The sequence below is a fragment of the Stenella coeruleoalba genome (assembly GCF_951394435.1).
Source record: "Stenella coeruleoalba genome assembly, chromosome: 20".
NCBI classification, from domain to species: Eukaryota; Metazoa; Chordata; class Mammalia; order Artiodactyla; family Delphinidae; genus Stenella; species Stenella coeruleoalba.
The window spans coordinates 49,497,294-49,516,843 of NC_137166.1; the positions used below are offsets into that span (position 1 = coordinate 49,497,294).

A 19,550-nucleotide genomic window follows, 5' to 3' on the forward strand; every position below is an offset into this window, starting at 1 on the left:
GCCCAGCCCCCCCTTCACCGCGGCCTGATGGCACAGCTGGGCCACAGCTGGACAAGAGGCGGTGCCTCCTGGTGGCCCGCTCTTCTTCTCCTATTGGCCGGATGTCGAAGCCACGCCCCGCGTCCCACCCCCACCCCTGATACGCCCGCTTCGCCTCCCGCTAGCTTGCTGCCAGGCCATTGGCCACCTCCACTCGCCTTCCTATTGGCCCACTGAAAAGCCTCCTGCCCTCAAAGCAAACAGCGGACACGAAGGAATTTCAGAATTTTGGGCAGACGAGAGGGCCTTTTATTCGCGAGGATCGGGGGTGGGGTCCTAGGTGGGGAAAGACAATAAATACCGAGGAATGTCGGGGTCTCAGTGCATCCAAAATGTGGATTAGGGTGCTGGGGTCCTGGAGCCTGTCAGCGGGTCGGAGGAAAGGTCAATAAATACCCATACTGCCGAGGCGGGCAAAGCCGGCTGTGGCTCCGAGAACAGCGCACGTGAGGAGGGCGCGAGAGTCCCCGAAAAAAGCGGGGCTGTCAAAAGGTAAAGGCGGAGCTCGCGCTAGACGTTCACCGCGGCAAGAGAGTCTTCCCGGGAGGGCAGGGCCTCATGCACAAGGAGGATTTGTGGTTTGCAAGCCGATGTGGGTGGGGGTGCCTGGCGGGTGAAAGACAGATGCCGAGCCCTGGCCCTGCTGCCCTCTCTAGGTCGCAGCTTGCCCATCCACGTCGGATGCCTCAGCTAGGCCGGAGAAAGGAAGAGGTCCGCGATTCCCCCAGCAGCAGCAGCAGCAGCAGCAGCAGCATTCCCGGCTACAAGCCTCCCTGGAGCCGCGGCCCCGGCTCCTCCCTCCCCGGCCGCCAGGGGGCGGGCCCGGATCACAGGGCTGGAGCTGGGGCGGAAACCCACGCTCGGAGTGCTGTGAACTGGGGGGCGGTGGGAGTGGCTTCTGGGCCGTGCCTGGGTCACCAAACCCTCCAGCGGAGCCCAAGTGGAGGACAGGCTCGGGTTCTAGGGTTCAGGCGGCGAAGGCGGCTCCCGGGCGGGGTCAGACTGTGGCAAGATAGCCGGCGCAGGCCACCAACCCAATGCAGCCCAGGGCGGCGGCACCAGCCAGAGCAGAGGCGAACAGGAGCAAGGAACGCGCCTCCGATAGGCCAGGCCTAGGGACCTGCGGGGAGAGGGCGGGGGTCAGCACTGGCGACGCGGGCCTCTGATTGGCTCCTGGGGCCAGCCCCGCCTACGCCCATAAGAGGGTCCACACACTCCCTGCACCTGCCCCGCCCCCTCACAGCGCGAGTAGCTGTGATTGGTCGGCTCGCAAGCCTAAGTCTTGTCCCAACTCCTCATTGGCTGCCTCCTAGAAGCCTGTGTTGATTGGCTGCCCGAGTATCCTCCCTCCCCGCCGCGGGCCCCACCCCGCAGAGGCGCAGCTAAGCAGAGGCGGCTTGGGGTACGTGGAGCTGGGCGGGGGCGCGCGACGGGCGGGCGTGAGCAGCCGGACGTACCCTGGCAGGGAGCAGCAGGTGGCGGCGGTGCATGGGGCCTGGCCCCACCAGCGGGCACTGGCCCAGAGCCACGGCCGGGGGGCCATCTAGCTGGAGAGAGAAGGGACAGGTGACCCGATCCGAGCCCAGCTCGGCACGGCCGCCCTCGGCGGGGTGCAAGAGACAGAGAGGGGAGTTGAGGTCGGGGAGGTCATCTAGGGAGATCCTGGATGGGATTTGGGGAGAGGCCTGAACCGAGGGAGATCTGGTAGATTTGGGCATGAATGGAGGGTGTCTGCTGACTGGAACCTCAAAGAGGTAGGGGTGAGCCTCTAAGTCTGGACAGGGGTACGGGGAGATGGGGACAGAGTCTGCAAAGGGGGCAGCAGGCTTGACGCAGGGGAAAAAGAGGGGTCTTACATGGGAAGGTGGATCCGTGGCCCGGGGACTGGGGACCCCCGTGACAGCTGGAAGGAGAAGAGAGAGGCATAGGGCGCGTGGAGGGACGGAGAAGGGCGGTGGCGCGGCGTGCCCCAGCCTGGGCCCCTCACCCTCCCCCAGGTGTATACACACGCCGCGGGCCCACCTCCCCGCCCACCCCCCCACCCCCCCAACCCCCACCCCCGCCGGCGCCTCAGGAAAGGTGGTGGATGAGGGACTCGCCTGCGGCTCCCCCGGCCTGAAGCAACTCCATCCGCTCCTGCAGCTGCCGGACGTGCGCCTCCAGGTCTCGGTTACGGGCCTCGGCCTCGCGGAGTTGGCTGCAGGGGAGGTAAGGACCATGAGCCCTTCGGCACTTCGGCTAGAGAGGCTGCTAAAGGTAGTGACTGTCCCCGACTCCCGACCCTGACCTGGCGAAGTTCTGGTTGGCCGTTCGGATGGCCTCCAGCTCCTGGCTCAGGCTCTGTCGGGTGAGCACCTCCTCCTCCAGGGCCTCCTGGAGTTCCCGCAGCGTCACCTGGGCCTCTGCCACCGCCTCCGGAATGGCCTCCGGAACTGCCGCTTCAGCCTGGGTATGGGAACCGGGCTTAGGGCTGCCTGTGGCTCCTGGAGCATTCGAGACTTAGGCATAGGTTCCAGGCCTGGGATCCTCCTTTGACCTCTATTCCTGCACCCCCGAGATCTTTCTGGAATCCCCACAGCTCCTGCAGTGATCCAAGCCCCCTCCTTCCCTAACCCAGCCCAGCCCTCATCTCCAGCCTTTAATCTGGTCTCCTCCCATCCACCTTCCACACCAAAGGGCTGTTCCTGTAACACTACGCAGCTTGACCATGTCCCTCCCCTGGAGAATCTCTCCGGCCCCTCAGTGCCCTCAGGAGGAGGCCCACCACATGAAAACTAAAGGCCCTGTCTGGTGTGCGTCTGCTGGCCTCTCCAGCCTCCCCGCTCCTCACTCCTCACCCTCCTTCCTCCTGGAACAGCGCAGCCTTACTACCCTCCTTGCATGTTTCAGAGCACACCAGCTGGTTCTCCCCTCAGAGCCCTTACCCTTCTCTTTGCTGACCAATGGGTGGTCCTCCTGCTTCTCCAGGGCTTCCCCTCCCCAGAGTTCCCCTCCATGCACACTCACTGACCTGTTTTCATTTCTCTGTGGGGATCATTTCTGACTGAAGTAACCTTGTCTCTACTTTGTTTTCCATCTCTTTCTGTCAAGGAACCTCCCAGAGGGCCTAGCACTCCATGGCGCACACTATCCCTGAAGGCCTCCACTTTTCTCTCGATTCGTCCCTCACTGACCCTCTCCTCTAAAGACTCACCGCCTCCTCTGGTGGGGCCACCGTGGGTTCCAGGCTGGGCTCTTGCAATGGCTCAGGCAGCGCCTCGGCCTCCAGTTCCATGGGCGTGGAGCCCGGGATCTCATCATCCCTGGGGAGAGGAAGAGGGCGAGGGGAGGAAGAGCCGGCCTCACGCTCGATCCTCTGCGTTTACAGCCAGGACTCCCTAGCCTGTGCCCTGGGGCAGCCAGACCTGAAGGCTCCAGGCTTGAGGAGGGGGAGGGGCAGAGTGAAGGGAATAAATGGCCAGGCTGGTGAGACAGGTCCTCCTCTTGTTAGGAAAAGGCCTGCGCCTGGCATGGCCTCAGGCCCCTGGAAGCTGGCCTCTGCACCTTCCTTGGGAACCTGGGGTCAGGAAACCCATGTTCTAGCATCTGCCCATCTCCGTCTCCACGTGCGCTTTACAGCCCCTCTCCTAAGGGCCTCAGGAAGTGAGGGAGACACTCCCAGCTCTGGCCACCTCCAAAGGGGTGGTCTTCAGACTGGGGGTTGGACCCCAAGCCTGACTCTAGACAGCAGCCACCCCTCCCACCCCCAGACCCAGGTGCTGGGAGGAAGACAGACCCTCCCAAGGAATATGAAATTGCAGTAAAAGTGATGTTCCCTCCAACCCAGCAGTCCCTCTTGTAGAAATATGTCTCAAGGACCCAATGACGCTCGACAAGCGCCAAGACCAACCTGCGGCTGTTCATCCAGCCTGGGTCATGGCAGAGGCGGGTTAGCTGAGTCCTGACCCGCCCAGTAAGGAGAACACTCCCCGGCGGGTCAGGATTGTGTTACAGTTTGTTCAAGAAATGGCACTTGCGGTACACTGTCCAGTAACAGAACAGATCAGAATACAGCATGTTCTCGCAGCTGGTAAGTACGTGTGCTGTGAGCCAGGAACACAAGGCCGCTGCTGGCGGCCTTCCTTTTTCTCATCCCTATTTTCTAATATACTTGTGATAAGCAATGTATTATTTTCAGAATCAATGTTTTAAGAAGGCTTTGTGGTTATGTAATTCAGTGAGTCCATGTTCTTTTAAGATTGACGTAACAATTCTAAACTTCTTAATTCTCTAAGATTTTGAGGTCCCATGACTGTATACTAGAAATCTAAAAGTGGAAGGTCAGAAGATTCCGGAAGGCTGAGCCTGTGACTCTGAGGTTTTACATTTGAATCTAAGTTTCAAAGTACTTATGGTCTGAGAATTTAACGTCCTACAATCCTGGGCTTCTGAAAGCCCTTAGTCCCAAGACAATAAGGTTCCGAGACTGACCCTGCAATTCTCCTGGGCACCAACGGGCCAGGATGTGATAACCCCGAGCAGCCTCCTGGGGCCTCTGGAGGCAGGACCCCCCCACCCCCACCCCACCCCCGTCCACTCCTCTCAAGCTGCACAGGGTAGCACTTACCCAAGGGCCATGCAGGAATAGGAGGAGTAGCCCACGAAAGGCAGGTGGACCCCCAGTGGCATGCCTTCCTGCATATCCGACAGCGTCTCCTATAGGAGAGAAACACAGATGTGAGGTGACCAGTGGCAGTCAGGGATGGCCCCTCACTCACCCCTTCCCAGTCTTGGCTTAAGTGCCCTGCCACCCCCCCACCCCAGCCTGGGGTCTATCTAAAGTGGACCCTGCGTCATTTTCTTTCATTACATCCTGCTGCTTCCCTCAGGGCACTTGCCACAGTATAATTATATACTTCTCCAGACTGTAAGTAGATGAGGGCAGGGACCAGGGCTGACTTGGTCCATGTGTGTCCCCCGCTGTGCCCAGCACAAAGGCAGTCAGGCTGAACAAGCACGGGATAGCTCATAGGACAGCTGAGAGAGAGATGGCCTAAGCAAGGGAGATTCCTCTATGGTGCTTTCTCACCTCTCATCCTTCCAGGTCTCAGCTCAGATAGCCCCCTCCTCCAGGAAGCCCTCCAGGACGTTTCATGCTGGGTCAGGAGGCCCGCCCCCCTGCACCCCCCACCCCCATCTCAGCCCTGATCTCTCTGGGGCATCACTGTCTGGGGACAAGTCCGTGTCCTCCACTGGACTGTGAGTCTAGGTCACTGCTGGGTTCCCAGCCCTGGGGCCAAACAGGGCAGGTGTTTCTGGGGAAGGAATGATTTCAGGACCCCAGGAGGAGGGTACTCTCCTAACCTCAGTGTTACGGCGGTCGGATGCGGGGGTACCCTCTGCAGACCAGGGATCGATCGCAGGTACCTACCCCGCCCCCGCTCACCATGGCAGTGAGCCCGTCTTCCACCACATCGAAGTTGCATGTGTCTGTGGCACCCTCGAAATCCGGCATAAAGGGGGGCGCGCTGTCTCGGAGGCTGTCCCAGTCAAGGCCAAAGAAGAAAGGATGCTTCTGGAAATCGCCTGCTCCATTCCGGCCCAGGCGCGTCTCGGGGGGACACAGCAGCTGCTGGATGAGATCGCGAACCTCGTCGGGGACTCCTGCGTCTGCCAGCGGTAGAGACAGGTGCTCCTGCTCAGAAGGAGGGGAAAAGAGGGGATGTTACCTGGGAGCATGTGCAGAGAGGTCAGGGGCTCCCCGGGCTGTGCTCACCTTGTAGTGCACGATCTTGCCGTAGGTCTCAGCCGTGGAGTCGGCGTAGAAGGGAGTCTGCCCATAGAACATTTCATAGGCGAGCACGCCCAGCGCCCACCAGTCACACTCGGGCCCGTAGCTGCCAGTCCCGGGCCCACCGCCCACGGCCTGCAGGATCTCGGGAGACAAGTAGTCCGGGGTGCCCACAGCCACCAGTGACCGCACCTGAGCCAAGAGGATCCGAGCTAGGCTTGACCCCGCCCCTCCTAGCTCTGGCTCCGCCCCCTCTTAACACTACCCTAGAGCTTAGTCCCTCCTTTTGCCTGTTCTAAGCCTGAGCCACAGGCAGGCTACGGCCTGGGTCGCCTCCTTCTTTCCCCTCCAAATCTAGTCCTGCCCTCACCCTGGCTCTGCCCGCACGCCTCAGCCCCGCCCCCACGCTGCACCTCGGGTTCCTGCTCCCGACCCGTCATTGGTAGTCCGAATTGCCCAAGAGCGGCGCACCGCTCACCGTTCCATCCGCCCGCAACTTGAGGCAGGAGCCAAAGTCGGCCAAGCGGATGTGGCCGCAGCGGTCCAGCAGGATGTTGTCCGGTTTGATGTCCCTGCGCGGAGGAAAGAAGGGAAGGGAGAGGGATAAGTGAGCCTCTCTCCTGCCATCTCACCAGGCTCCACCCCACTAGGCAGCACCGCCTGGGCCCCACCCTCTTAAGGACCACTCTCTCCAATTCCCGCGGCCTTCAGCCCCTGCAGCGCCCACCTGTGCACGTAGCCCAGCCGGTGCACCGAGTCTATGGCCATGACAATCTCGGCCAGGTAGAAGCGCGCCATCTCGGCCGGGATCCGCTCCCCAAACTTGCTCAGCAGCGTTAGCAGGTCCCCGCCCACGTAGTACTCCATGACCAGGTACTGGGAGGGGGCGTGTCACGGGGGTCGGTACCTCGTCTGGGCGCCCACGGCCGATAGCCCGGGACAAAGACTCCCAGAGACGCCCCATCCCTGGGCAGAGACTCCGCAGCCCCAGCCCCAGCCCCAGGAGATCTCCCAGGCCAAATCAGAGACACGCCCACCCCCAATCCTCGTTCCCCCACGATGTCACTGGACAGAGATTCACTTCTCCCACCCCCGACCAAGAGAGTCAGGAAAAAGAGAACTCAGAGACCTCCCGATTATCCAGGGTATGGAGCCCAGATACCCCCTGCCCAGTGGCTCCCACATAGACTCTAGAGACTATATCATTCCAGGTAGTGCCCCCCGGAATCAACCCGGGGAAAAAGGCAGTAAGGGACATCTCCCATCCCGGGAAAGGAAGGCCAGCTCCTACCACACCCAGGGACTGCCGCATGCATTTCGAGGCAGCTCCCTGATCCTCGAACTTCCTCTGCCTGCCCACACCTCGATAACTGACAGCCTCAGGGGTGGGGGTCCGCCTCTCTAGTCGCCCGGCCTGCGGCTCACCAGGTAGTTCTCGTCCTGGAAGGCGAAGTGCAGCTGCGTGATCCAGCGCTGGTCCCCGTTCACCAACACATCCCTCTCTTCGCGGAAGCACGACACCTGCGGGGCACCCGGAGGAGCTGAAGCGGACGGGGGTGGGAGGACGGAAGGGGGGGTCCTCAGCACCCTGCACACCCAGCCCGGCCGTCACCTCGCCTCTCTTCAGCATGTCCCACTTATTCATGATCTTCATGGCGTACACCTGGCCCGTCTGCTTCATCTTCACCACCGCCACCTGAAAACCCAAACAGGGTAATAGAGCGGAGGTGGCGGGGAAACACCAGGCCTCCCCCAGATTGGATTCCACCCTTAACCCGGGCCAGACTTGGCCCCGCCCCCTCGGCAAAGCCACGCCCATTGGCCTCAAGCCCCGCCTTAGGGTCTAAACTCAGTCATTCATCAATTTCTAAGGCCCCACTTCCGGAACTCCAACATCCCGCCCACTGCAGGAAAAGTCAGGTCTCTAACCCCACTGAGCTGCCTCCGCTGCTCCAGGCTCACCTCGCTGAACGCCCCGCGTCCGATCACCTTCAGAATCTCGAAGTCATCCCTCTGCAGTCGGGCCTCCTTAAGCCTCTCCGCGATGGGCTCCACTGGGGGGGAGGGGGCGAAGGGGCGGGGATAAGAACCGAGAATCCGAGGGACTGACACTGGAGACGAGGAGAGACAGTCCCACCTTCTGTCGCTGAGTCTCCCCTGCCCCTGCCCCTCCCCTTAGCACTAGTCGGCCTCCTTAAAGACTTCACATAAACATTATGTGAGGCTTTGGGGACCCAAAACTGCTCTTGTACAGAGAAAAGTGGGATGCCTGGGAACCCCTTTCTGGGACAGGACACTGGGCCAGAGGGCTCTAGGGGGTGCAGGATGGACAGGGTGAGGTAACAAGTCTGCCGAAGGGAGGCCCTGAAGAACAGAGGAAGAAGAAATAGGCCCAGTTCTTAGAGCTCCCTGGGCTTCCGGGCCCCTACTCCCGGTGACCCCGCCCACCCCCAGGGCTCTCATTCAGTCTGTTTTGGGTCATGGCCCAGAGGCTGCAGTTTAATCCTAGGCTCAGATACTGGTGGCTCTTGGACCACACTCTGGGAAACCCTGAGTTTAGGGCTAGGACCAGGAGAAGCAACGGGAGAGGGAGACAAAGCCAGCGTGGATCCGCATCCCGGCTCCAGGGCCGCAGGCACAGTCAAGTGTGTTATCTCTACGCTCTCAACTCCAGGAGGAGGTTTTGCTATTACCCCTTATCTACAGATGAAGAACCAAGGCTCAGACAGGTGAAGTCCTCTGCCCAACGTCCTACAGCTAGCAATGTTACAGAGAGCAGTTTGGGAGGGGGAAGGCGGAGAGTGGAGGCAGGGGGAGAGGGAAGCCTGGACTCCCGGAGGTGGAAGAAGCTGGGAGCTTCTGAGGCAGGAGGGAGAGAGCAATGGGTGCAACTAGGAACGAGGGAAGATACAGTGGGTTATGGAGAGGGTTCGGGGTTCAGGAAGAGTGGGCCAGCAGGGAAGCAGCAGCCAGGGCCCAGGATGGGGGAGGGAGGAGAGAGCCAAGACACTGAGCCCTTTTAAGGCAGCGGGAACCCAGGCCCCCTCCCCCGCCCCAGCAGCCTGGCAGGGGAGGGGCCGCAGGATGCTGCTCGGGCCACAAAAGGAGTGCTCCTTACAGGAGAGCTGCCCCCACCTCAGGTCTCAGTTCATCCTCTGCAAAAGAGGAGCTGAGAGAGTTACTAAGGGCTGGGGGGATGTGGGGAGAAGGTTCTCCCAGAGGCCAAGTGGTCTAGCCCTTGGCCTCCACCTTCGCATCTGCAAAATGGGGAGAGAGAAGCAGGGCCTGGGTCAGAAAGAGATGGACACAAGAAAAGAGGGAGCGGGAGAAGGCAGAGAGACAGGAAACAGGGACGGGGGCAGGGACACACAGAGCCTAAGGACCAAGAGCAAGCCACTGAGGGACAGACCAGTGGAGGGACAGAATGGCAGATGTTAGAGAGACAGAAACCCAAGTGAGCCTGAGCCTGGGCCAGGAGGGAGTGGGGCAGACAAGGCAGGAGGCTGAGGCTGAAGATGAAGCATCTTCCCTCTGGACCTGTCTCCAGGGGAAGACTTGGCCAAAAGGGACTTTGGGTGGAGGAGGAACCTACAGAGAAAGTGGGCCCACTCAGAAGAATCCTAATTCTTCCTCCTCCAACCAGGGGGTGGAGGGGGTGCTTGGTGGGGCCTGTGTGCAGAGCTGGCTCTCCCCGGGCCTGCCTGAGTCACCGCGCCCTCCCAGTGCCTGGGCACCTGTTGGAGCAGCTGGAGAGGCTGGCGCCGAACACCTGCCCGTCGGCCGCGCCCCTGGCAGCTGCCCTGTGCTATCCCTTCCGCTTGCCCCTGCGATCTGGGGAACCAGGGTGGAGGGCCACAGGGCCCATTTTGGTGGGGAGGGGTCCTAGAAGACAGGGCTCCCCAGCATGTCCCTAGGCCTAGACTCGGGAATGGGGTGCAAGGGGACCATGAGAGGCTGTGCCCAACCCGGCTTACCATGGCTCCCAAGTCATGATTCTGAGTCATGGCTGCCCTGGCCTCTGTTCATCTCACCCTGCCCTGCCAGGGTGGCACAGGGGTAGGAATATGTCGCCCAAGACCCAGCCCCAAGTTCTGGGCCCCTGAATGGGAGGTTTTCCCCGTGTCCGTCCTGCCCCCAACACCCAGCCCACACCCACCTCCCCCCTCTGCCTTGCCCCCACCCCCGAATCTGTGGGGCGCCATGCAGGTAGGTAGGCACTCACCCCACTCCAAGAAGTCGGCCACATACTTGTCCTGGGCCAGGTCGGACGCGCCCAGCTCCTGGTGGACGCCCAGGAGAAGGTCGAGCAGGGGCTCCAGCCCCAGGAAGCTGGGGTCCAGCACCAGCTGCTGAAGCCGCCTCAGCCGCACTTCGGCTGACATGTCGGGCAGGCAGCACCATGGCCCCCTCCCCGGGCCAGGGGCTCGGGGTCCTCCCGTCACGGGGCCTGGAGGGCCCTGTCCAGGCCCTGGGGCCCTGGCTGCATGTCTGCCTGTCCCTGGCTGTCCCCTGGGCCTCTCTGGCCACTTCTCTCTGCTGGCTGCTAAGGCCTCCTCCCCTTCTCCCCACCCCTCGGTCCGGCCCCCTCCAGCCTCCCAGCCTTAACCCCTCACAAGCCAGGCCCCCCCAAGTTGCTCCTTCCAGGGCCCCTCGGAACGCTTCAGTGTGAGATGAGGGGTGGTGGAGAATCTCTACCCTCAAACTACCCCACCACTGAAAAGGCAAAGCACAGAGGAACGCTACAGGTATGACAGACGCCAAAGATGAGCCCGCCCATTCCCCAGAGGGGACCAATTGAGGTTCACAGTGATTTGGTAACACCCCTCCCAAGCTCTTGAGTTGGGAGGGGGGGAGAAAAAGGGGTGAGGCCTGGGAAGGGGGGCGGGAGGCCAGGGCAGCTTTGCGGGTGACTCAGCCAAGGAGGCAGACTTTGGGATGGTTTAAATTTAGCCCTCAGGCCCTCTGCTTTACACTGACTTGTTTTTGGCAGGAGATGGGGAAGGGGTGGTGAGAGAATCGGGAAGGGAGGCCCTCAGGAGCCAGGATCAGGGGTGACCCACTGGCCAAAGCCTGGGGGAGGCAAAGGAGCCCCCAGAATAGCTCCTTGGACCCTGGCAGCGCAGCCACATTCCTGCCCAGGCTAGGATTAGAAACAGAAACATTTCGGGGGGTGGAGGGTAGAGCGGGAAGACACCACTCCCTGTGGCTCCAGAGAGCCAGCCAGGAGGGATTTTCGCTGTTCTTTCCAGGGTGGACAGTTCTCCCAGAGGAAACCATGGTCTCTAATTGGTCCTGGATGCCTGGGCCCGGCCAAGCCAGGCCTGAGGCAGCAGAAGGCCAGGGCCTATGCTGTGGCAGCTCACTCTGGGCATCTCGGGAGCTGCCTGGCGGGGGCCCCTATAATATCTGGACACTTTGAAACAACTTTTAAAACTCCCACTGAAGACTCTGAAGAGGGGGTCCTGGTGGCTCTCTTCCCTCCGAGAGTTTGGAGTGGGGCGAGGGATACTCTCCTCTGTCTGAAGGGCCCTGCCCAGGGCCTCAGGCACATCCCTCCTCTGGTTTTCAGTTCTTCCTGCCCTCAAAAGGGGGTCTGGGGGGGAGGCAGGACCTAGCGCTTCCTCTGGATAAAGTGGACTGATTCTAGGGCTGCATCGAAAGCACCCACACACTTCCTCCATACCTCCGCGGAAGGGAACAGAGACGCTGTGAAAACAGGGAACTTTAGTATAAATAAGAGGTCCTGGGGGACAGCGAGGACCCCAGGGGCTTCCATAATTTAACATTCTTCAAAAGCACAAGTAACAGCAAGGGCAGGGCGGGGGCCAGGGAGGGGTGGGCCACCCCCTGCCCTGCACACAGGACCGAGAGGTGCACTGCAGAGCTGGGGCTCTTGTGGGTGGGGAGTTTCTCCCCCAGGAGTGACCAGTCACATGCTGGGGACAGGGATGAGGCTAACACTGATGTTTCAGAGGAAGGGGTCATTGTACTTGGCAGTGGGTGGGGACAAGGCTGAGGCCACACGGGCCACTACATCCCCCCAGTGTCTGGGTCAGTCTGAGGGACCCTCTGCCCCAAATTTGAGCAGGGAGAGGGACCGGAGCAGTCCATCCGTCACGGTTAGTCTTGTTAATACGTTGATCCATGAGGTCAGCGGGGACGGTTATGCTAGGAGCTGGGGGCATCGGGTGGGGGACCCCGACATCCATGGCTTCACACTACTGTGCCGCTCGGGGAGTTGCCTGGTTGGGAGGAGATGCCCTGGGGAAGATGAGAGCGGAGACAGGAGGGGGTTAGAGACAGCCTGGGGCTCTCACCAGTCCCACGGGGCGGGGGTCGGGGAGGGGGGAAGCCAGCCTGGAGTCCCCCAGGCTGCTGCCACCCTGGCCTTGCCCTTCAATCCACCCCAGACCACCCAGACAGGCCGCTGCTCTAGGCTCAGGAACTTACATCTCAGCTAGCTTCCCTGTCCCAGCAGGTGGCACTCTTATACAATTAAAGTCCTCAGGTGATCCTGAGCAAAGAGGATGGGGTAGGGGTGGAGGTAGGGAGGAGAGGGGGAAACTGGGGTCCCCTTCTGACTGCGGAGGGGGTCCTAAGATTCTGGGAGGGAAGAACTTAGGGACAGTCCTACCTCTACCACTGACTTGCTGGGTGACCTGGGCCAACTTCCTTCCCCTGTCTGGGTCTCGGTCTCCTCGTCTGTGAACTAGGGAGATAGAGGGATCTCTTTCAGGACTTACCAGATTCCCCAAATCCCAATGCCCCTGCCTCTGAGACTGTACTTTAAGTTCTAGGGATTCAGGACCCTACAATTCCAAAACTGCTCTTCCAGGGAGCCAGGCACAGCCCTCAGATCTGGCATCCTGGGCCCCAGAGCCCAAACCCTTAGGAGACATCTGAGAACACAGGTCCCAAGTTATAAGGCACCAGGCCCGCACTTCACCTTACTAGCACCTTTCTGAACCCCATGGCCTACCCATCTTCAAGCTTCCCTGCCCTAAGAGGTGAGAAAGGTCATAAAGAGGCAGTGACTTGCTCGAGGTCACACGGAGCAGAAGTGCTGGACTGGACCCTGAGCCTGGGATCCCACAGCCCACGCCTCCAGCAGTGGGCTCGGATCCCAAGAGTCTGACACTCAGGCTGGAAGCTGGGTGCACAGGCTCAACCTTGCCCATAGAGCTCAAACTGCAGTATTAATAAAATTTCACCATTCCGTAAGACCTAGCCATGCTGGGCCCACCGGCTGCCCTTCTGATAACTGGCCATGTTCTCCACCACTCCCAGATGTCTCTTATGCCTGACCCTCTCTCTGCTTACCGTTGCTTGCCAAGCGCTCTAGAAGTCACTCTAAGATCTGAGAAGGCTTGTTCCGGGACACAGATTTCCATGGCTTCCCCTCATCCCACACGGCTAGAGGCTGTGATGCTACCAAACCTCTCTGCCAATGCCCGCCTCTGCCTGGGTCCCAGGTGGGCTGGTGTGGGGTGACTCACCACCTTGCCCGGCCGGGCCCAGGTGCAGATGAGGCCCTCCTGGCAGGCGGTGATGATGCAGTCCTCCAGGAAGAGGAGGACCGTGAGCCGCTCCTGGGCGATCTTCTTGCACACGAGCGGCTCGAGCAGCGGCACCTCGTGGATGCGCGGGCACAGCGCGGTGCCCAGCACCTTGGCGGGGTCCAGCCGGCTTCGGGGAGCGGGGCCGCTGGGCTTGTCCCCGCCGCCCCCGCCCCCACTGCCGCCCCGGCTGATGTTGCCCAGGCTGTGGTAGCGCTTGTGCTCTTTCTCGGCCCCCCGGTCCCGCCGCTCCTGCAGCGTGAGCGTGGCAAAGCGGCCGATGCTGAAGGGCGTCCCCGGCTCCGCCGCCGCACCCGGGCCGCCCGCCTTGCCGCTGCCCGCTGGGTGTGGGAGGCTATTGGACCGGGACAGTGAGCGGGGCAGGGGCCCGGGGCCTGGCTCACCACCTCGCGAGCTGCCGGTGGCAGGCGGCGTGGTGCCCGGCGTGCCGGGGAGGGTGCGGGTGCGGGCCAGGGGAGGGTGAGGGTAGAGCACGTCTTCGGTGAGGTCCCACAGGCAGAACTGCGTGTCCTGGCCGGCCGAGCCGAAGCGGTAGGTGATGGAGCCGGCCTTGGGCAGCGGGGAGAGGGGGGCGCCCCCGCCCGAGCCCGTGCCCGCGGCCTCCGGCTCCTCCTCCTCCCCGCCACTCCGCTCCCCGTCGCCACCGGCAGCAGCCGCCTCCTCGGCCCTCGTGGTGTAGGGGTCGAAGGCCACGGCGTTGACCCAGGACTTGTGGCCGTGGCCTCGGGCCACCACGCGGCCCTCGGTGAAGGACCACACGGTGACCAGGTCATCTTCACCACCCGTCACGACGTAGCGCCCGTCGGGGCTCCAGCACACACAGAGCAGGCCCCCGAAGTAGCTCTTCATGAGCCCGCGCAGCAGCATGGAGTCGAAGTGGAAGACGCGCAGGCAGCCGTCCTGGCTGACGCAGGCCAGGTGCCGGCCGTCGGGCGAGAAGGCGAACTCGTTGAGGGGCCCCTCGCCCACCGCCCACTTGGCCAGCGGGTTGCGGGGCGCCTTGCTCTTGGCGGCGTAGACGGCGAAGCCCTCGCCCTGCTTCAGCAGGCTGTACTGCGGTGGGGCCGAGGCGCACGGGTGGCTGACGTTGTACAGGTACAGGTGGCCGCTGGCGTGGGATGCCAGGAACAGGCTCTCTGACTCAGGCAGCCACTTCAGATATGTCACCTTGGTCTTGTCGATAAGCCGCTGCCAGGGGAGAGAGCGGGGGTTGGGAGAGGGCCATCCTCCCGTGGCCCACCTCCTCCCCAGCCTGCTTCCCCGGAGAAGGTCATCGTAAGTGGCCCGGGCCTCCTCGGAGAGGAGGGACTGAGGGAAACGGACAGACACCAGGTTAGGGGAAAGCAGGGGGAGAAGGGCTGTGTGAGGGGAGCGCCGTGGAGCCTCGATGTCCCTTCTTCGGCAGGAGGGCAGTGCTGCCTTCCAGAGAAGTCTCCTCTAACCCCCTCCGCCATCCTTACCATGTCATGCTTAAGGCAAGATATTGAGTCACGGAGTATCAGCTCCCCCAAGGAAGGTATCTTTGTTTATTTGGTTCATTGTTCTAGCCCCAGAGCACGGAGCTGTACCCGCAGGTGGCGCCTGGAAAGTAGTTCCAGGACACCTGAGTGACAAGCCCATCCTGGCAGCCACGCATCTTTGCTCCTTTTTGTCCTCACAACTCACCTCCAAACCTGCAAGAAATCCTGTGGGCTTGATCTGCAAAATGTGCCCAGAACCCGATCTCTTCTCACCACCCCCAACTCCAACCACCTTGGTCTCAGCTGCCGTCAGGCCTGCAACGGCCTAACTGACCGGTCTCCACCACCTGGGTCTCTTCTCTGCACAGGTGCCAAAGAGATGCTATTAAAACCTAAGTCAGCACCCGGCACTGTCTCTCCCATTCTGAACACCATGGCAGCCTTTCTCAAGCAGGACTCCAGGGAGAACCAAGCTCTAAAGCCCTTTGGCATCCACCGTCTGTAACAAAGTAACTTCTTTCCCAGATACCCAAGTTGCTTCCCATTCTCCATTCTCTGGAGAATTTAGAAATTAAATCAAATTGTTTCTGTGTTCTTGGCTCAGATGAACCCCAGTGGCGAGAGGCTCTAAAGGCCAAGGTCTTTTCCATGACCTGCCACACCCTACCTCTCCTGGCCCCTCCGAGTTGTTTCTCGGAGCTCATCTACTACCCTCCCCCTCAACACTGCTCTGGCCACACAGCCTTTTTGCTGTCCTGCTTCCGCCATTTGTCCTAGCTGTTCTGTTCCCTCTACTCAGAATGTCCTTTTCTCCAATAATTTGTCTTGCCTCCTTTAGGAATTTATTTCCATGTCACCTTCCATGAGACCTTTCCTAACCTCACCGAGCACTCCCCATTCGCCTTCCCTGCTGGATTTTTCTCCACGACACTCTGACACACAGCCTACTTAGTTATTTGATAACTATCTGTCTCCTCCAGCTAGATAAAAGCTCCACAAAGGCAGGGCCCTCTGTTTTGTTCACCGAGATGTAGTATTCCCAGTGCTTAGAACGATGCCTGGCAAAGAACGAATGCTCAATGAATATTTTGTGAATGGATGACCTAGTCCACTTTAGTCCATTCCGTGTTCCACTCACTCCCCTCCGCCATTCATGCACTCTGTACATTTGAAACACCTTCTCAGAACAGAGAGAAAGAGATAGAGGACAAGAGTAATTCTGGACACAGATAAGGTCTTTCACTGGCATTTCCCCTTCTGCCAGGTCCACCCAGGACTGAGCAACCTCCATGTATGATTTTACAACAGTCCCGTGAGGTAGGGATGGGAATCCCATTTTGCAGAGGAGAAAAACTGAGGCTAAGGGAGGAATAGTCACTTCCCAAAGCCACACAGTGAGTAGATGGTGCAGCAAAGATTTGAATCCAAAGCCCACAGGGCCCAGAATTTGAAAAGCAAGGGCTGTGGCTTCAAACAAATCCCAACCAGTGAGTAGCTTCAGTTCTCTAATCTGCAAAATGGGTATCACAATCCTAACCCATTGGTTGATGAAAACTCCAGGAGTAATGTGTTCAGCATAGGGCTAACACAGCATAGGGCCTGGGCACAAGAGATGCAACCGTCATTATTAGCTATCACCCAACCTCCATGTCCATCAGTCCATCCCCCATCTCTCCCTCATCCTGCCCCCTCAGGCCTACACTGCTTCCCAGGCAGCTGCAGTCTCATGGCAAACAGTGTATGGGTGGGTGGGAACGGGAGCAGTTCTGGGCCCTGGGGGCCCACAATCACCTCCTCATTGAATAGCTTGCTGGTGTCCTTCTTGATGAGATCCAGGTACTGCACTTGACCGGCTGAGAATCCCACCAGCAGGGAGATGGTCTCTGTGGCAGCAGTGAACTGGTTGAAGTCGTGGCAAGTGGGCTGGGTGCCCTTATAGATCCGCTTGTCAATTGGCTTGTTGAGGTCAATGGACTTGGGTGGTGGGAGAAAACGAGTTAATGGCTTCTACCACTGAGAGGAAGGAAGAGGGTGTTGAGGTTGGGGGAAAACCACAAAGAGGAAGCAGGGTTAAATCCCTGAGGGGAGTGGGTAGGTGGATGGGTGAGCGGGGAGGGAAGGGGCAACCACAGACAGGAAGGAGCACCCAAATCACAAACAGAGGAAAAAACCAGGCAGGAAGCTTTGCCCCCTGCCACCACATGAGACCACAGTGCGTCCTCCCCAAAGTTGGACACCCCCAACTTCTGGTACACCCTTGGCCACAGTGTCAGTTTCAGGGCCCCTGTAGTCCCTGAGCTCCAATTCCTTTCTATAATTTCAGCAACTCCCCTGGGTCTTAGCACCACTATATTCCAAGACCCTCAAAACTCAGGATCATCCAATCCCCAGAATTCTAAAGTCCAATGTCCCAGGATTCTCCCCACTTTGGAGTCCTTAAATCTCAGCATCCCCATCACAGTTCAGGGACCCATTAAACCTCATGGTCCCCCAAATTTCAGGTGCCTTCATCATCTCTGGGCTCTCAGGATCCCCATCACTTCTGGGGACCACCATAAACTCCAAGGGTCTCGTGTCCTCTGGGACTGACATCACTTTAGAGACACCCATCACACCTGAGGATGTTCCCTCTGGGATCTCATTATCTCCAGATCTCCCATCAGTTCTGAGATTCTCATTTCCTCCGGCACCCTCATTACCTCCAGAACCCCAAGTTTCTCTAGGATCCCATTCACCTTCAGGATCCCTATTACCTCTAAGCCCCCATTACTTCCAGAATCCTCCTCACCTCTGGGCTCCCCAAGTCCCCCCAACACCCCCAGACAGCAATACCCCTGGGCTCTCCATCACTTCTGAGCCTGCATTTCCCATCACCTGCAAAATGCCTGCCAGCCAGCACCTGGGAGCTCCCCATAGCATCTCGGATTCCCCATCACCTCCAGAACAGTCACCATCCCAGGACCCTCACGCATAACCTCGGGATCTCACATGATCTCGAGGTTTCCCAGCACCTCCCAGCACCCAGGGAGCCTCCCATCACCTTTCAGAATCCTGTATTACCTCCAACAATCCTTTCCCCTTAAGATGTCCGTCACATGTAGGATGCCTATCTCAGGGCCCCCTATCATTCAGGGACTCTCCTGTCACTTGTGAATCACCTCAGGGATCCCCATCCTCTCAGCCAGCACCCAGGGGCCCACGATGCGGGCCGCTCACCCGTTGGCTCCCGCGGCGACAGCAGCCCGGGTAGAAATAGAGCTCGCGGCCCAAGTTGAAGCAGACGCGGTCTCCCCCAGCGCCCAGCCCGGCGGGCGTGGCGGGAGGCTCCCCGGCCCCGGCGCCGTCGGGCTCCCCGAGGCGCACGAGGCTGAGGCGCACCGCAGGCAGCGCGGGCCCGGGCCCTGGGCCTGCGGGCGGAGGGGACGGCGCGGCGCCCGCAGCACCGGGGCCGGAGGTGGAGGCAGGGCCGGGCAGGGGCTGCTGCGGCGGCTGGGGCGGCGCCGGGGTCTGGGAGGAAGCCGGACCCGACCTGCGAGCGGCGCCGTCGCCGGGGAGCAGCTTGTAGAAGCCCTCGCGGGTGCGGAACTGCGACTTGATCTCCGCACAATCCCCCATTGCAGCGCCGGGGCCCGAACCGCCCTCCGCGCCGCCCGCCGCCATCTTGGGCGACCCCCACCCCAGCCCAGGGCCCCGCTAGTGCCGGACAGCCGCCTGCCGCCGGGCCCCCTGCCGGAAGCCGTGGATCCGCACCGGAAGAGGTGGTGTCGTCGCCCGGGCAACGCCTCTTCGATTGGCAACAGGGTAGGGAGGCGGGACGAGCTCCAGCCGTCGCTCCGGTAACGGTTCTGGACTGAAGGCGGGGCTACAAGATGGGCGCGGCCTTCGTGCCTGCGGCCGACGTGGTTGGCTGTGGGGGCGGGCCCCGTAGGGAAAGGGGCGTGGCCATCAAAAGAGCACAGGTCCCTAGCAACGGCGCTCTGGGAACCGTTTGCCTAGCAACGGGAGTACCCTCAAGAGAAGGCCTCATCCAAACCTTGTCCTTCCCATGACGTCACAAATGACTCCAGGTGACCCTGGAGTCTCCCGAAGACTCCCAACATACACCCTCCGGTGTTTCCCACTTACATCTTAAAGTCCCAGACTGGCCACAGCATCTCCAACCATTCCTCCCCACCCTAGATGATCCCACAAATCCCACTGATCTCCATTGCCTCCATAAAACTCCAAGGACTTCATCTAACCCACTACTGATTAATACTAACACCAAACATCTCCACATTTCCCACCAACCTCCTATGTATCTCCATAGCTCCACAATCTTCAACAATCTCACTCGGTCCTCCGACACCCACCAAAATTTTATTGATCACTGCAATGTCCCCAGTGTCCCAATAATCCACTAGTAACCTGAAATCTCTTCCTGATCCCATCAGCCCCCTGATAGCCAGTGCCCCTCACTTCTTCTGACACCACACTGCCCCCATCACAGATCTTCCTAGACCCACTTATTCAATTGCCCCCCAGATTTCTCACTGGAATGTCCCAGAAGCATCTCACACTCAACAAGTCCTACAATGAAATTAAAATCTTGGGCTTCCCTGGTGGCGCAGTGATTGAGAGTCCGTCTGCCAATGCAGGGGACACGGGTTCGTGCCCCGGTCCGGGAGCAGCTGGGCCCGTGAGCCATGGCCGCTGAGCCTGCGC

General features: G+C 60.3%; 2 protein-coding genes across 10 annotated transcripts; both read right to left on the reverse strand.

Moving 5' to 3' along the window:
* Positions 1 to 257: 257 nt before the first annotated feature.
* On the reverse strand, positions 258 to 10,313 carry DMPK (DM1 protein kinase). Of its 6 annotated transcripts, XM_079906328.1 has the most exons (16): positions 10,032 to 10,313; positions 8,313 to 8,371; positions 7,772 to 7,863; positions 7,422 to 7,505; positions 7,235 to 7,330; positions 6,537 to 6,685; positions 6,288 to 6,381; positions 5,795 to 6,001; positions 5,450 to 5,713; positions 4,646 to 4,734; positions 3,233 to 3,341; positions 2,327 to 2,484; positions 2,139 to 2,236; positions 1,896 to 1,942; positions 1,497 to 1,582; positions 258 to 1,159 (listed from the first exon to the last, which is right to left on the reverse strand). In XM_079906328.1, the coding sequence occupies exons 1-16, from the start codon at positions 10,208 to 10,210 to the stop codon at positions 1,000 to 1,002; spliced, it is 1,971 nt and encodes a 656-aa protein (XP_079762454.1). In that variant the 5' UTR covers positions 10,211 to 10,313; the 3' UTR covers positions 258 to 999. The 6 variants fall into 6 exon arrangements, with proteins under 6 accessions (XP_079762454.1, XP_079762451.1, XP_079762453.1 ...); XM_079906325.1 differs by lacking the exon at positions 8,313 to 8,371 and having other exon boundaries at positions 5,465 to 5,713; XM_079906327.1 differs by lacking the exon at positions 8,313 to 8,371 and having other exon boundaries at positions 1,497 to 1,586; positions 5,465 to 5,713.
* A 1,185-nt stretch (positions 10,314 to 11,498) lies between these two features.
* DMWD (DM1 locus, WD repeat containing) lies at positions 11,499 to 18,651 on the reverse strand. Of its 4 annotated transcripts, XM_079907829.1 has the most exons (6): positions 18,063 to 18,651; positions 16,638 to 16,820; positions 13,306 to 14,574; positions 12,444 to 12,518; positions 12,260 to 12,323; positions 11,499 to 12,070 (listed from the first exon to the last, which is right to left on the reverse strand). In XM_079907829.1, the coding sequence occupies exons 1-5, from the start codon at positions 18,504 to 18,506 to the stop codon at positions 12,297 to 12,299; spliced, it is 1,998 nt and encodes a 665-aa protein (XP_079763955.1). In that variant the 5' UTR covers positions 18,507 to 18,651; the 3' UTR covers positions 11,499 to 12,070; positions 12,260 to 12,296. The 4 variants fall into 4 exon arrangements, with proteins under 4 accessions (XP_079763955.1, XP_079763957.1, XP_079763954.1 ...); XM_079907831.1 differs by lacking the exon at positions 12,444 to 12,518; XM_079907828.1 differs by lacking the exon at positions 12,260 to 12,323.
* Positions 18,652 to 19,550: the final 899 nt, after the last annotated feature.

Excerpts from the sequence above, each read along its gene's own strand:
- DMWD (XM_079907828.1), bottom strand. The coding sequence starts at position 18,506 with ATGGCGGCGGGCGGCGCGGAGGGCGGTTCGGGCCCCGGCGCTGCAATG. Across the intron at positions 12,519-13,305 it reads GGGCCCGGCCGGGCAAGGTG|TTCACAGACGAGGAGACCGA; the intron begins GTGAGTCACCCC and ends CTATCTCCCTAG. Across the intron at positions 12,071-12,443 it reads CCAGCAAGTCAGTGGTAGAG|GGCATCTCCTCCCAACCAGG; the intron begins GTAGGACTGTCC and ends CATCTTCCCCAG.
- DMPK (XM_079906323.1), bottom strand. The coding sequence starts at position 10,191 with ATGTCAGCCGAAGTGCGGCTGAGGCGGCTTCAGCAGCTGGTGCTGGAC. Across the intron at positions 7,506-7,771 it reads GACGCGGGGCGTTCAGCGAG|GTGGCGGTGGTGAAGATGAA; the intron begins GTGAGCCTGGAG and ends TTGGGTTTTCAG. Across the intron at positions 1,943-2,138 it reads TCAGGCCGGGGGAGCCGCAG|CTGTCACGGGGGTCCCCAGT; the intron begins GCGAGTCCCTCA and ends TTCTCCTTCCAG.